The 16,321-nt window shown below is 42.8% G+C and overlaps 1 protein-coding gene across 4 annotated transcripts in view; it reads right to left on the reverse strand.

Moving 5' to 3' along the window:
• Nucleotides 1–3,729: 3,729 nt before the first annotated feature.
• SEMA5A (semaphorin 5A) overlaps nucleotides 3,730–16,321 on the reverse strand; it is a 504,279-nt gene continuing 491,687 nt past the window's right edge. For 3 of the 4 annotated variants that reach the window (XM_078003818.1, XM_078003819.1, XM_078003817.1), the window contains 4 exons: nucleotides 15,190–15,345; nucleotides 13,733–13,780; nucleotides 7,680–7,891; nucleotides 3,730–5,612 (listed from right to left, as the gene is read on the reverse strand). In XM_078003818.1, the coding sequence (XP_077859944.1) occupies nucleotides 5,493–5,612; nucleotides 7,680–7,891; nucleotides 13,733–13,780; nucleotides 15,190–15,345 (536 nt within the window). In that variant the 3' untranslated portion in view covers nucleotides 3,730–5,492. 4 annotated transcript variants of the gene reach the window in all.

Below are 16,321 nucleotides of genomic sequence, written 5' to 3' on the forward strand. Positions count from 1 at the left end.
ACTCTGTTTTCAAAAGAGGATAGGATTCTCTTCCTCATGCTTCTGTAACACGTACCACATTTCTGATAATGCAACAGGTAACCACTGAATATACCTCTGATCTATCTGCTAAAACAATGTGTACAATGCATCTTTAATGTAAGTCCGCAGGAAAGCAGTATGAAAGAGTCAGTTTAGAAATCATCACCAGCAGTTCAACATTACATCTTGTTTACCTTTTCTATCACCAAACGAGAAAAGCAGCAAGGATTAAAGCAACATATTTTCCTTTGCTTTATTAGGTTAACAAGCAAGGATTAAAGCAACATATTTTCCTTTGCTTTATTAGGTTAACAGAGCACATAACCTTGGCTCAGTATTTGTAGAGTTAAAAAAAATATTTAAATCAATTATAATTAATGACCTCAATAGGTGAGAATAGCAGAAATACATTTCACGATGATCCCCTGTCTCCAAATATTTTATCATACATCGTGCATGGCATTCCCTTTTGTGCATTTCGTAGGTCAAAGTGAACATTTTTCTATGTTCTCCCATTTCACCCACTGCCCAAAGAAGTAAGGGGCTCAAATGGCATCTAGTGTATGACAAGATAAGCATAGGTAATTACAGATAACCACAGGTAATCAAACATCGGCAATGTTGTATCAACATGCTTCCCCGAGAACACCAGGAAGTGATGAAGAAGTTAGGATGAATGAATGGGCTAGGCATGGCCGAGGCCATCTGTAAACTCGTTTGTACCATATCGTAAGTGGTGAAGAATTTGCATACAGTTAAGGTTATTAATACCGTCATAGACATTGATTATTGGAGGTGTGGGGCTTAAGCACAGCCCTGCCACGTGGAAAATGGTCAGGCAGTTGCAGTTTATTTTATCAACCACTGGTACCTGTTGCCTCTGGTTCTGTGTTCCAGAGCCATCTCTTGAGAGAGAAATGCTGAGGTCAGTGGAGTTACCCCCAACGCCACATACAAGAAAACCCCATTGAAATGTAAACGACACCCGGAGCCTAAAGAAAGCTGATGGCCCAGGGACAACGTTGATGACTAAATATCTTGACAGTATTGGGGAAATATTTATGATTTATTCTAAAAGCAAAAGGAACACTGCAAATAAGCAAACGAATATTTGTAAATTCAAATGCCAACAAGGCTGTGTTTAGACAAAATGATTAGCTAAGTATAGACTTGATATATGTTTAAGGTAAAATTCCCTTTGATATTCGATTATATGCTAATGGATCCTCTTAGAGGGCCACTTGGGGACATGGAGAATGTTATTGAGACTTTGCTTTTTTTTTTTTTTTTTTTTTTTTGAGACATGGTCTCTCTCTGTCACCCAGGTTGGAGTGCAGTGATATGATCTCAGCTCAGTGCAACCTCAACCTCCAGGGCTCAAACGATCCTCCAGCCTCAGCCTCCCAAGAAACTGGGACCACAGGCGTGCACCACGATGGCTGGCTAATTTTTTGCATATTTTGTAGAGACAGGGTTTCACCATGTTGCCCAGGCTAGTCTCAAACTCCTGAGCTCAGGTGATCCGCCCACCGTGTCCTCCCAAAGTGCTGGGATTATAGGCATGAGCCAGGGCACCCAGCCTTTGTCCATGACTTTGACAGCATGACTCACTAATTCTACCAGAGACTCCAGTGGGAACACTCAGCAAAATAGGCTCTGACTCCCACAATTTCCATCCTTTTGCAGATGAATGAGGAAGAAAGGACGCCCTTGACTAAAACTGTGGCACTCAGGGCAGTTGATCCTGGCAGAGTCCAAGGGTCAGACCCATGGACCTGTGAAGTGGGCCACCGTTTCTGGGAACTGTCCATAGCACTCACAGAGGTAACCAGGTCCACCTTTCATGTCACCTACTTATCCAACTGTTTCCTTCATTTGCTTCTTTTCTATTTGCCATCACCTGTGACCCGATGGGGCCAGACCCCTGGTTCATCCCAGACCATATGCACATATGAATGGACTCTCCCTAGGGACAGAGGTTTCTCCCCGGCAGGGATGCCCTCACCTTCATTCAATGTTCATCATCTCTTTTCAATTCTTTTAGAACCTCAGCCCCACACAAACACATTAAATGCTCTTTATTTCCCTCAAATATGAATGCTAACTCTAGCGAGAGTCTACTTGAACAGGCTTAGGGAAACATCTTTACACATATGAGGAAGCTGAGATGCCTCATATAAGTCACAAAAAGCAGCAGCATAGAAATATGCTCGGAGTGGAATGGGGAGTTCTGGAAGGAATGCCATGAGTCTGAAGACTGTGGCTCTTCCGTGCGGTGGAGCCTGACCATGTGCCCCCGAGTTCCTTAGAATTCACTAAGTCCATATCATTCAGAGGTTACAAAATCCCAGTTTTCACCAAAGTCACATGTCCCTGGAGCTAAAGGAAGCCCACATGTTGTACAGTGTACAGAAATTCTGTTCTCCTTCCTGTAAACTGTCAGTACACTGTAAAATCAATATTAGATGGTGATGAGTCTAGCCTCAAGAAAGGACCCTGAATAGCACTGGGAGTCACTTTCAAAGAATTTAAATGTAAGACTAAAGCCAGCTTCCTCATGAAAACCAGCCAATCTCCAACTGTATTCAGAAATAACTTTAGAAGTTAAATAGTGATTAATGTCATTTTACATCAGGTGCAGACAGGTGTAGCTTAAAACTATTTGTTGCTTTTTGTTCCACTTGTACCAAAAACAAAAAAAAAAAAAGAAAAAGAAAAAGAATAAGGGAAGAATTAAAGAAGAAAGGAAAGAAGAAAAGAAGGCAGGAAGGCAGGAAGGAAGAACAAAAGGAGGGAATGAAGGACAAAAACAAAGATAAAGAGAGATTGAAAAGGTCATTCAGGAATTTAAAATGTGAACCACAAAGTTTCACCAGGACTCCCAAACAGCCCAGTCCTAAGGAAGAGCGGCTTTATGAAGGAGGTTCCAACACAGGGGAGAGATCGCACTGTGAAAGCCCAACGTGGAAGGGTTCACTCATTAAGCGTGGAGTATGGAGCCAGAACACGTGAACGGGAGCTACACAGTGATGGAGAAACACAACTTATTCCACAGCTGGTAAAAATACTTAGAATATACCTGAAATTATCTAAACACTTGCTATTCTGTCAAATAAAAGAGAGAAAGAAAGGAAGAGAGAGAAACAATGTTCCTGTGAACAATGTGGTAGGAAACAAAAATGGGATTCTTTTGCAATGCTAATTTCAAAGGTTTATATTATTAACAACACGAAGATCCTGTAGCGAGGGAGGGTGTTTTCCCAAGTCACTGCAAAATATTCATTAAAGACCAGCTTCGATGGCATTTAGAAACCATTTCCCATCAATTCCAGTGAAGTATTCTTGAAATATTAGAATTCTCTTTCCCAGGGAAAATAAAATGTCCCTTTAAGCTTACAAAATATTAGGGAAGAAGACTAAAAAATAACTAAAATGTGCTACATAGTGATTTTTTTTTTCTTACAAGAAAGTGATGAGATGAGTTGAAATACCTGATGAAAATCCAACCTAGGAACAATTAGAGAACAAGCTGGCTAGATTTCCCCTACTGAGTATGGGCTTTGATCATGTGTATATAGACAGAAGACTCTGACATATGAGGAATGCGTGAGAGGCAACATGAAGTCCCCACTGCAAAGACCCTGAATGTCATTTACTTGCAATCCAAAAGAACTTACAGAGCCCACCTGCCATTTCAATACCGTGTCATTTCTGTAAATTTGGGTATATTTATATTTTGAACTCAACAATATTCATTATTAAACATAGAATTCTTCTAACACTTTCTGAAATTGTTTCTTTAAATTGGAAACTAGGGTAAGGGTAAAAGCACATATGCTAATAAAATTCTGTGTTCCTTAGTACCCCTACTATATATTTTTTCATAGATCTGAAGGTTCATTTGTCAGTAAGAACACATTTCCATGTCTACCCAGGACTTTATCACATGCTCAGAGGCATCAGATGAACTTTTTCAGTCGTGTTATTATTTTCAATATTTATTCAACTAACTGCCATATGTTATGTATCAGTTGTTTGTGAGAAACGTATATATTTTTTTCCGGGGACCTCTGTGAATGGTGTTATCACACTCTTAAATGCTTATCGATGATCAATGATGAGACCACAGGGATCCCAAAAACCCTTACTTCCAGCTATCCTGACATTCCAAGGTGCATCTTGAAATGCTGTTGCCTCCATGCAGGGAGAGGCGAGGGTGGATGGACTGGGTGGGTGGGAAGGCAGCACTGAAATAAAAGAAAAGGCACCAGAGCTGAGCATCTCCTGCTCCCCTGGCCTGGAGGCAGCAAGTAACAGCAGAAACTGGGGGTACCACTTCGTATGGACTTGGTGGACTCCAGAAAGCCAGCTTTACATGGCATTAATGCTCTTGGTAGGGGCTGATTGCCCACACATTGGTTATATCAGAGAGATGAAAAATAAAACATTATCATTAATATCAGTTCTTTCAATATTCTCTATAACATAAAAAAGTTGTTTTTAGTTATAATTTAGTATTTTCAATACTTTCACTAATTGACATCATAAATGTTCAAGACTTTTCTTTGCAGGGAGAGAGGAGGTGTGGAGTCTATCCAAACGCTAAGTAAGTGGTTGGTTATTTTACAGACTGGCTCTTCAGGACATTACTATGGACCAGACGGGTGGGCTTCCAGGTCAACAGCATGGCAAGGAACTTCCTAGAATGCCATGAAATCCAAAAGTCAGAATAAGGGGAGTTTTGCAGCAACCTGCAGAACACATCCATGCTTCCTTGCGCCTGCGCCTCTGCTCCGCTCCCTCCACCAGCAATGGCACAGAAACTGCATCAGAAGCAAGGTGAGATGCCTCACAGTCAACTGTAACCTCTGCAGATGTGGGCCAGGTAGAATTCCTGCGCTTCCCAGGCAAGATGAAAACACACAAGCTGCTTCCAAGAATCCCATAGCTTTATCCAGATTTGGGAAGTTGGGCGATCCATGGTGAATAATTGTTTGGCCACATTCTTTTTCTTCATGTTTTGAAATATTATGGACCTAAGCACTTCTTGTGGAGGGAGCAGGTCTTTCAGAAAAAGTGCCTATTTTCTTGAATTAAAACATCATGAAGATTTACACCCCAAAGCAAGAAGACATTCATATTTCTAAAGACTCCTTCCAATGTGGGTGGCACATTTATAAAATAAAGCTCAAAAAACAAACCAAGGGACTTACAGAAAAATAGGATGAACACAATTAAAAACTTCACACCCTGACTCATTTAACAACGGTCAAGATTTTCACGATGTCCTATTTCAATTTTTGTTGCTTTTAAAACTGTGTATTTTTGGCAGCAATGGGACACTCTGGTGGCTTGAAATGCACTTGAAATGTATCCAAACTTCAACTCTGAAGCCTCAGAAACATGGGCAGTCATGGGGCACAGGCCTTGAGGAACTGGGGATTTACAAGAAGCCAAAAACATAAGAACTGTTAGTACTCATCATAATTATTGAGATCTGTAAAGTAGGCATTAGAATAGGTCTTCCCAGTGAGATGTGGGTTGAAGTATTTGTTTCTTTCCTCTAGGATCAAGTTGTTTTTGTTAAATGCCTGGAAAATATATTAAAAAAAAAAAAACAGGTTTAAGAATGCTAAGTAAACGAGGATGACTATTATGTTGAATTTGAGCTCTCTGCTAAGGCTCCATTATTTTAAAATATGTTTTCTTATTTATTTGCTTCCCCAGATGATTTGCCTCATGGAGGACTTGCCTAATTACCAGAATAAGGTTGGCAGTTTGTGATATCTTCTGGTGAAGTTTCCAACTTTAGCTATGAAGTTACGAAGAGAAGCAGGGGGTTAGAAAACCCAATTCTAAATCTCTAGAAAACCTAAAACTCTAATGATTTCAAATTCACAGACAGTTTGAATGTAACTGAATATATGTAACTGAATTCATATTCATATAACTGAATAGATATGTAAGTAGCTTTCAGATGACCGTGGGTGCGTACATTTATCAGAGACCTTGATGGAACTTATTTAAGTAAGGGCATCAGGTTTCAAATGCCTTAATTGCTTTTCATCCTGAACTTGTTAGAAGGTGATCACTGTAGCCATTTTCTGTGCATAGTCATTAAAGTCACCTGCAGTTTCAAAGAGCCTCAACTGAGCCAGATAGAAGATCTATATGGAGAGGAATAAAATGAAGATGAAGGAGGGTGCCCAGAGGCCATCTGTCCAGGATTAGTCTGGGCAAAGTATCAGAAAAATGTTCTGGCAGGATTCATTAAAGACTGGGCAGCTGTCTGTGCCTTCAAGGTCCTTTACCTTCATGGCAGAAACATTTCTGATTATCTTAAAAATGGCTGTTGAATCTTCAGTGGGAACACAGGACTGGGTAAATTGCCTTCTGATGCCCGTAGTAACAGTGACCAGAGACAAGATGATGTGTTGGAATCACGCTCAGAGGAACCCTTTCCTTAAGATCCAAATGTTTGTTTTGAAAGCTCTTGTTCATGGAAGAAGCTCGTGCTCCTCTTCTAGCTTCCTCCCTACTCTAGGGGCTCATTTCTGAGAGGCTAGGAAGGGCCTGTTATTAATTCCTGGTGTCCATTCCCCAGATCTACCATCTGAGTAAGCGGGGAGATGCTCATGGCTTGTGGATCTTGGTTTAAGCAGGGTCCAAGGGGAAAAGTTAATTGGCGTGTCTCCATCCAGGTGGTGGAAAATAGAGGCCATGTGGCTGAGAGGAGACAAGTATGGACATTGTGGCTCCTGGGACATAAGGTCTCCCAGCCACCTGAAGTCGCAAGGGCTAAAGATAGTCCTTATTCTCACAGAGGGAGAAAATTCGATTTCAAAGGAAACCACCACAGGAGAGAAAAGGCATCAAAATACTCCCTCCGAGTGTCATGGGAAACCAGGCACCTAGCAGGAATATCAAAATTTACTTACACTTAGCTCAGGAGATTTCCCTTCGTTCATGTGGGTAATAAGGGAGGTTGGGTGCAATGGACAGAAGCCTTTGACATCTTTCCAGCTACACCCTCACCTCTCTGTACACACAGTTAGAACAAAGCCTCATGTTCTTTAGGACATTGAAACCTCACAACAGCAATACAGGAGCATGTACTCTCATATCCATTTTAAAGATAAAGAAACTAAGGTTCAAAGAAGTAAGTAACTTGTACTCTGAACCATAATGCGAAGTGCCTCAAGTAAAAACCACATTTATTTTCCTAGGCACTGTTCAAAGCATTTTAGATAAATGACCCCATTTAATTCTCATTATCTCCAGTTTATAGAGGAGAAAATGGTGGCTGAGTGAATGAGAAGAACTAGCACAGGTTTACCCAGGTATACTTGATGTCCACCCATGAGCCAGGCCTGTGAGGTTCTAAGCTGATACCCACCCCACTTCCTTCTCAGAATGTGAAGGGAACTAACCATTTACTCTAAACTCCCGGGTCACATCCTGGATTAATTACTCGTGGGGGAAATTAAGAACACACATCACCCAACGCCAGGTACAGCAATTTTACATTATGCAGAGTTGAAAAGCCTTTACTCTGCTTGAACATTATTTAAAGATCGTTTTTATAATAATAAAGGCAGGGTCCACCCGCCTTCTGTGCACACCTTCAGTGCACACCACTGTCGCTGCCGACTCCTTACCTTGATGGCCTCCACTGAGTCGTACTTGTCCAGTTTGTTGATGTGGTTGGTTATGCTGGTATTAAGGGGGGCGGGTGAGACGGGGTGGATGACAGTCGCATCGTGGGATTGCTGCTGGTACCGCTGGCAGTAGGTGTAGACGAGCAGGGTGAGGAGGCAGCCGAGGATGGAGCTGCTCAGCCCCACGGCGATCATGTGGAACATGTTGAACTCTAGGGAGACAGGAGCAAAGTGATGCCACACTTGAAAAGAACATCCTGCCTAGCTACTCCCAATGCTAGGATGAAAAGAGAAAGTCAAAATGAAAAGCCTCGTCCCCATTCCCAAATTAAAGAAACCATCATTCTTAAGTATTTTGTTGGAAACGTCGTGACCATCAAGAAACTTCTCCAGAGCGAGCACAGGATTCTTTTTTTTTTTTTTTTTTTTTTTTTTCAGATGGAGTTTCACCCTTGTTGCCCAGGCTGGAGTGCAATGGCGTGATTTCAGCTCACCACAACCTCCACCTCCTGGGTTCAAGTGATTCTCTTGCCTCAGCCCCCCGAGTAGCTGGGATTACAGACATGTGCCACCACACCCGGCTAATTTTGTATTTTTAATAGAGACTGGGTTTCTCCATGTTGGTCAGGGTAGTCTCAAACTCCAACCTCAGGTGATCCGCCAGTCTCGGCCTCTCAAAGTGTTGGGATTACAGGCAGGAGCCACCGTGCCAGGTGGAGCACAGGGTATTTTAAATTCATTCTCTTACGGATGATAGTCCTTTGGAGTGACCTTAAACTTTAATACACTGCCAGAAGCATTTTTTTTTATTTAAAGGTTTGCACAACAGTGTTCTTCTGCTTCAAGTTCAGCCTAATCCGTGGTGTGCAGGGTTTCTGCAGAAAAGGTTATTCGTGCTCCTCAATGGGTTGGGCCCCCCTGTGTGCAGCAGGGCTGTGTCCTGAAAACAAGGGAGAAGCAGCTACTCTCCCAACCTACTGCTCATCTGCAACCCAGACTGCTTTTAGCCCTCTCTCCATTTCATCCTATTTAAAATGTTTTCTATTCACACAAACTCACACAGTTTCCATGATATTTTTTGAGTATGAATATGTACACATTAGAAAGTGCAAAAGGGTCTACAGGAAAAATAAATCCTTTTCTACAGGTAACTATTATAAGCACTTTCTCCTGTGCCCTTCCAGAGACACTCGGCACACACGTGTGCTGTGTGTGTGGTGTGAATACTCTCCTGTGTGCCACTTTTTCTCACTTATGTTGTATTTTGAAGGTCTTGTCAAGAAAATGGTTGACTAAAGAGAAATAAGGGATTTGTGTTCAATCAATAAAATATGATCTTTTAAATAGTCATGAAATGACCTTCTTTTCTCCAATGTTTTCCTATTTAATGGCATCTCTTCTGTTTCATTATTTTCCTGGAGTTATGAATACAAAGCATTCAGAAAATTTGCCAGCATGGACTTATATCTCTAAAATAGGATTGGCTCAGTGACATCAAGGCACCATACCAAGACCTGTGTTATGTCTGAGAAAACAACAAAGACAACAGATATTCCTTGTGTGTGTTGGTGAAATACTACTATTAAAGTTTCAAGCCTTTCCAGAAAGGAAGGCAGCATCTGGGCAGTGCCACAGCGCTGGGTTTCGGGAGAACTGGGTGAAGCAGAACAGGGCCTTATCTTCCTCTGTGTTGTCGGAACCAAGTGGCTGCTGCCCATGGGGTGCTGGCCTCATGTGCCACCTGCTCAGAGCACATCCTGAGGACACCAGCTTTCCCCCAGGGTGTCTCCACACACCACCAGGGTGAGGGGCGGTGTCACCAATACCTTCCCTGACCTGTCAACCCTGCACCCAGAGGGACAATTGGAGCTATGTGCTGAGCATCACTGCAATGCTGGCAAGTCTGCCTGGCTACAGACCAAGGTTTTCCAGGCTCGAGAGATAATGAGAAGAGCCTGCGGGTTTGCCCCTGAACCCAGAGTCTGTGTGCATCTTAACCACCCCAGTCTCCTCCCCAGGGATTTTCTGAGCCACCTTCCGTGTGCTCATGATCCTCACCACCCGGAAGGGACTCCACCCTGCCAATGCTGACCCATGGGGCTCTAACACGGTGTCAAAAGGAGGGACACTGTTCACTGAGTGCCCACCAGACCTAGGCCTACGGGGCTCTGTTTGAGTACTTCCTGAACCTCATGTAACCCTCCAGTGGCTGAGAGGCCCCAGGGAAGCTGAACCTACAGTCAGGAGATGCCATCAAAGCCTCACCTGTGATACGTGGCAGAGGTTGGATATCTCTCTTTGTCCCTAAACCCTGAACTTTTCCCTCTAAGCTGTGCTCCTTGGCTGCTCCAGATGTGTTCCAGGACTTTGGAGCTGGATCTGCCCCCTTGGGTACATGGACACTATGAAGGGAGGCTGCCTTCCCTCTGACTCGCCGTCAGGCAGAACTCACAAGACAGTCCTGATCACTGAAGTCCCAGTGGACAATGCGGTTCCTAGCACAGGCACCCAATGTAGTCAGCACTAAGGGCTGGATCATCCCGGACGACAGCACTAGAACATTCCACAAGCATCACCCACTCCCTGACAACCACCTCAGTTTTTCACTCGCAGCTTAGTTGGTCAATGGTTTCAGAATCTTTGGCCTTTCTTGACTCTGTGATGAAGCCTCTAGGGCTGTAGAACCACCAAACTGTGACAGCCGGATAAAGCATACAGGAGGCATTCCACCAGCAGCCACTGGGACTTTAACTGTAACACTGACGCTGTACTTAGATAAGCAAGAGCTGATTTCACACAAGTTCTTACTTCTCTGTATTTCGGCTGCTAGCGCTCTCCAGGGTCAATGCCTTGTACCGAAGGAAATACTTCCTGCTGCACTGATAACTCATGTTTCATTATAACACAGGGAAGATGCATAATGGTCTCCATATGCAGATACTGTGTCACTAGTCAAATGAATCATTCCAGCAGGTGCCTGGGAAGGGCTGGGGCCAGCTGACATCTTTATGATGATTATATAGTCTTTGTGTCTCATGCAACTAAAAATAGCTCTCTAAGATGAAAAATTTCAGTGGAAGCACATTTTTCTGCATGGGGAAAGTAGTGCCCATTAAACCTCCTCTGAATGTGCTTACTATAGTTCTTTCCTTTGAATATGATTTTCTGCTGTTGATTTTGATCAGTAAAGATGGAATACAGACCAACTACCTTGTTGGTTCAATTGGCTAATTTCCTGTACAAAGTTTGATTGATTTTCCAACAAAATGAAAACGAAATAAAGATGCCTATGTTGTCAAAAACATCCTTGCTAGGTAACTGTTTTCAACGATTAGCCCTACAATAAGATTCATCTAAACTGCCTATGCCATTGTGCCAGTGCCAGTGCCAGCAGCCTAAAGATCTAAAAAAAACAAAACAAAACAAAACAAAACCATTCTGAATATCTCAGAGAAGTTCCACTTCCTGTGATTTAACCAATAGCATCTCAAGGCTTGTGCAGCCATTAGGCACAGCTGGTTCAGACACACAGAAGTAGTATTTTAGGGTGGGGATGGGCTTTGCACAAGGTTCTCCTGGGTTCTCAAGGCCCTTGAAGGTCTTTCACAGGGTAACTCAGGCTCAGTGGGAGGAAAGTGAACTGCACATGTCTAGCAGCAGGCACAAATATCTAGCCAGCTCTGCTGAGGCATCAGCTGTTTGAGCCTCAGGCTCTCTATGGCCTCCCTGAGAATGGGAACGCTTATAAACTCTGCTCCACTCTTGACCTACACTGTCCTTGATGACAGCAGAGTCATGGACCCTGGGTGTTGTCCAAGAGTGTTACTTAACCAGGGCTACTGTGGCTCGAGCTTCCTGAGTACTCATTGCCTATGAGTACTTATTGTCAGGGCTCTTTTCCTATGGTGCTTTGGGTTCAAAACTCACACTGGATCCCACTGGCTAAATTCCATGTGTGCACTTGGGCCAGTGACATCACCCCTCTGAGCCTCATGGTCTCCATTTATAAAATGCAGATTAAATACATAAGTACTGTTCCTTTTCTATAATTCCCAAGTGCAAAATCTCTGAAAAGTAATGTTTCATCAGTCATCTGGTATTAAAATGTCACTGACCTGACCCATTTTCTGCAGACCTGAGCAGAACTTCTAGGAAGACCCTTAGCATCTGCACTTTTTCAACATCTCACAGCAGCATTGTTAAGGAGATTGGTTGTAGAACAACCCCAGGTCCTGTGCAGGTGTTATGTAATTAGAGTAAAGGCCCTACATACCCTTCTACCATCTAGAAACTGCTGAGTTCCGAAACCCTTCTCTATCTCCAGAGGTGTTACATGAAGAACTGTGGACCCTGGTGCCTACATGAATGCTCCTTGTGAGGACCAAATGGGCTTTGCACCATATTCTTGTCTATAACATGTAAAACAGTGTAGAGCACACAATTATTGATCTAAAAACATTAGAGGGTACTAATTGGCATGATCATTTTTACGTGAACCGGTTGCATATTCATTTTGTTGTTGGATCCCATGTTAGCAACGGCCAGTTAGTGAACTCACTCCACTGACTGAGCTCAGACACCTAACATTGCCCTTCTGAGGCACTGGGGCCTCTGATGATATGATTCCTTGTCAGAGGGCCTGAGACTGCCTGGGTGCCCATCATAAGCTCAATGGTCTTTACAAAACTGACACAGAGCAGGTGTTCAGCAAGGTTTACTGAATGAATGAATGAATGAATGAATGAATGAACTAACAGACTGCTGACTGAGCAGACAGAATGTCACAGATAGTGAGCTCTTTTATTATTTATTTATTTATTTATTTTTGATACAGGGTCTCATTCTGTCACCCAGGCTGGAATGCAGTGGCACGATCTCAGCTCACTGCAACCTCCGCCTCCCAAGTTCAAAGATTCTCCTGCCTCAGCCTCTCCAGTAGCTGGGACTACAGGTGTGTGCCACCATGTCTAACAAAAAATTTTTATATTTTTTGTTAGAGATGCTGTTTCACCATGTTGGCAAGGCTGGTCTCGAACTCCTGACCTCAGGTGATCTGTCTGCCTCGGCCTCCCAAAGTGCTGGGATTACAGGCATGAGCCACTGTGCCCAGCCAGTAAGCTCCTAATCAAGGTAATTGACAATGGTAGTTAGGAATGATACATTCCTGAAACATGCCTATGAAGCTTCAGGTTCCATGTGAACATGTCAGAGGCAATGCCTGTTGGGCTGGGCTCTCTGGGACACCCTGTGGAATGGATTAGGAGAGCAAATGGGAGTCTATCATCATCAGTCACACATGTGGAAGTGAAGGTCTCAATGTAGACACTGGCTTGGATTCCGAAAGGCGGACATGGGCTGTTCCTTGGTTGCTGGACAGCCAACCTCTCTGTCCAGGTATGTTCACAACACCAACAAGTACTTTATGGGTATATGTAAGGCACAGACTGTAAAGTCCAAATTTGTCATGGACTTGAATCAGATAATGTTGTCTTTGACATTCAGGGTGGCAGCGGGTTTGAAAAATTCCTCTAGCACTATGGGTATAACCTCATACCTCATTACAATTTAGTCATTTCAGTGGGTTGCAGATTGGAGGCTAGCTGCCATGGATTTGTTGTATAAATATAAACAAATTGTTTGAATTCTACTTTACTCATGAAACTAGCTATAGTGAATACCGAGACCACTGGTTCATAAAGCTTAGCATCCATCAGAATCACCTGCAGGGTGAATTGAACCACCGACTGCTGGGACCTTCCCAGGGAGGTCCTGATTCTGTGGATCAAGGTGGGTCCTGAGGATCTGCATTTCCATCGAGTTCCCAGGCCATGCTCTTGACGTGGGTCTAGGCACCCCACTTTGAGAACCACCAATCTGCACATCAAATATTGACTATTAGCATTTATGCCATGGTAGAATGCCTGGGATCCATGACTTTCTCCAGTTTTTCATTCTTGGCCAAGAGGCAGAAACATTATAGAAAACATGCAGGAAGGGAAATGATTAGAATATATCAGTATACCCATTACAATTACTTAAAAGGAATAACGTACCTCCACACCTTTTCTCTTCTACGCTACTGGATCTTGCCACAGATACTTCTGGAAAAATAAAAGTCAAATCACAATGTGTAAAAGGTGTTGGGAAGACAGTTCATGTTCATGCTTCATGTATGTTTGTCTAATGATTCTGAATTTCATGTGACACCAAGTTTCAAAAGCCTGATTAATTACCAGAAAAATTCTACTTGTTCGTTTGCTTGTTTTAACCAACATGATATGGATTTGGCCAAATCACCTTGACTGGGGAAGAGATAAGATTCATTTATCACAGAAAGATAATGCTATGGTCTCTCGGGTTGAAAGCAGGGAATGTGCTCATTTTCCATTACAAGGTGTCCTGCCACGGGGGAACCCCCTGCTCTGCCCAACACACAGAGTACTCGTGTGGTATTCTTGCTTCTGAGACTTGTTCCATCAAAGCCAGTGTTGTCACCTTCTCAGCAGAGGGACGGCCCATTCACCAGAGCTCAAGGACGTCTCCAGAACAAGTTAAGTCCCTCTTCAGGACGTCCCTGATCTCTTTGCATGCCACACGTGAAACCCACAGCAGGATGCAGAGAGAGGCCACATCTCCGACGTGTTTTAACTCCCGAGGATAAAACATCACTCAGGAGTCTAGAAACACCATCCTTTCCTGTACTGATTTTTTATTAGACAACAAGAATTAAAAATATGACTATGGTTAAAAAGGAAAACAGTAACAACCACTCTTATAGTTCTGTGTCATACATGATTGAGGTATGGTGTACTAATTTTCTCTAAAATAGTATCTTCTACACAGACGAAAGAACACAAATAAAACTGGCTTATAGAATTCAACTCTACTATTTATTTGTAAGAGGCTGGTCCACGTAACAGTCCTAAGGCACACAGTGGACATATGCGCAATGATTTATGCATTCGTATAACACCTTGTTACAGTGAGCGTACAACAGGTGACCAGCTATCACCAACAACTATGACTTTACCATGAAAAGCTGGTAGAATGAGGGCCAACCTCTTCTCCAACTGGAGAATAATGATGCATTTCTACCTTCCCAAGTATATTAAAGATTGCATAAAGAGAATGGCACTTTTTCTCCATGCACCAGTGCATACACAGCGAGCACTGCCTAAACATTTAACCTAATGTTAAAATAAGCAAATAACCAAATCAGACTTAATAATAACCAAATATTTTCATTTTTTGAGCAAAGTCTTCTGATTGTATTATAGTCAATAAACTGCAAAAGACACTTTGCCTAAGAAATCTTAAACTCATGAATTGAATTCATGTTTAAATCTGCAGTTATCTATAGACCTATATTTTAAACATCTTAAACCACAGGGCTCGATAGAATCATTTCTATATCACCAAATAAGCCAAATACAACTCTGACCGATGAATCATTTTCTCTCTCCATGTTGGAAGTGGTTTTGTTCTTACTGATAGATACCTCTGCTCTTACCTGGGATGAAATTAGAGTCAAACACACACGGCCGGCTCTCCGTGGTGTTCCCGGAGCACTGGCTGCCCACGGGGAACAGGAGGATGCACTGGCGGGCACGGACTTGGACACCAGAAGCTTCACACTCAGACCAGTCTGACCACTCTGACCAGCTCTCTGCAGAGATCAGAAGAGGGGAGTTGGGGCGGAATGGCCAATAAGCTCAATCATCCTGGACTCACTGGCAAGTTACATATGTGATTTCTGGATTCCATAGCATGTTTTAAATGGTTCTGTGCATCAGTAAGATGTAGTTGTATCATCTAACAGGTCCAGTACATACAGTACACATGAGGATGAATAAAAATGCCTGCGCTGGTATATATCTGATCAGATATCATGTGCTTAAAATAAATTTCCTAAGACCCACATTATTTTAACGTTGTAAAGTAATTGTATTTATACACTCAATAAGTGAATCCATGAGACCCAGCTGTGTGTGTACCATCAGCAGCAGAGGCACCTAAGTCATCAATGCAGGTGCCATTTCCCTATGGGTAATGCTCCCCTCAAAGAGCGTCAAATGCTTTCCTGAAAATTCTCCACTTCCTCTGTGCTCAGGCAAGAGAAGTAATTGTGTGCTCATGAAGGTCCCAGGTTGCTCAAAGGGAGTCTGAGGCTACACAATTACTTTCTCTTCCGTCATAAAAACAATTCCTCAGAGTCAACATGCCAAAATCAGGCTACCTTTAAGGTAGAATTCATCTTATCTCGTGTCTGCTGTCTCTGAAGAGATAAGGTCAATGCATAAGTCTCGGGTCAAGGCCAAAAGATGGGCATTGACAGGAAACTTCACCCCGAAGTGGAACATTTACCAGGATTTGTGAAATTCACCCAGCCATACAAACGTGTGAAAAGGAAGGAGTAACACTGCTATATAAGTAAGAGGGTTAAAAAAGTAAACTCTCAATATTGTTTACGAAATTTTAGCCCGGATAATAAGGTATTTTTCCATGCAGTTTGCTTTTCCCCCCTTTTTAAATAGAAGCGTCCACTTTGCAGTGGCAGGGAAAATTTGAAAATCAAACTCGTGTGTTGCTCGAGGTAAAGGGTACAATATTTCCTTAGAAATGCAGAAAGTGTCAGTTTTTGG

Source organism: Macaca mulatta, chromosome 6 (assembly GCF_049350105.2).
Source record: "Macaca mulatta isolate MMU2019108-1 chromosome 6, T2T-MMU8v2.0, whole genome shotgun sequence".
Classification (NCBI taxonomy): Eukaryota; Metazoa; Chordata; class Mammalia; order Primates; family Cercopithecidae; genus Macaca; species Macaca mulatta.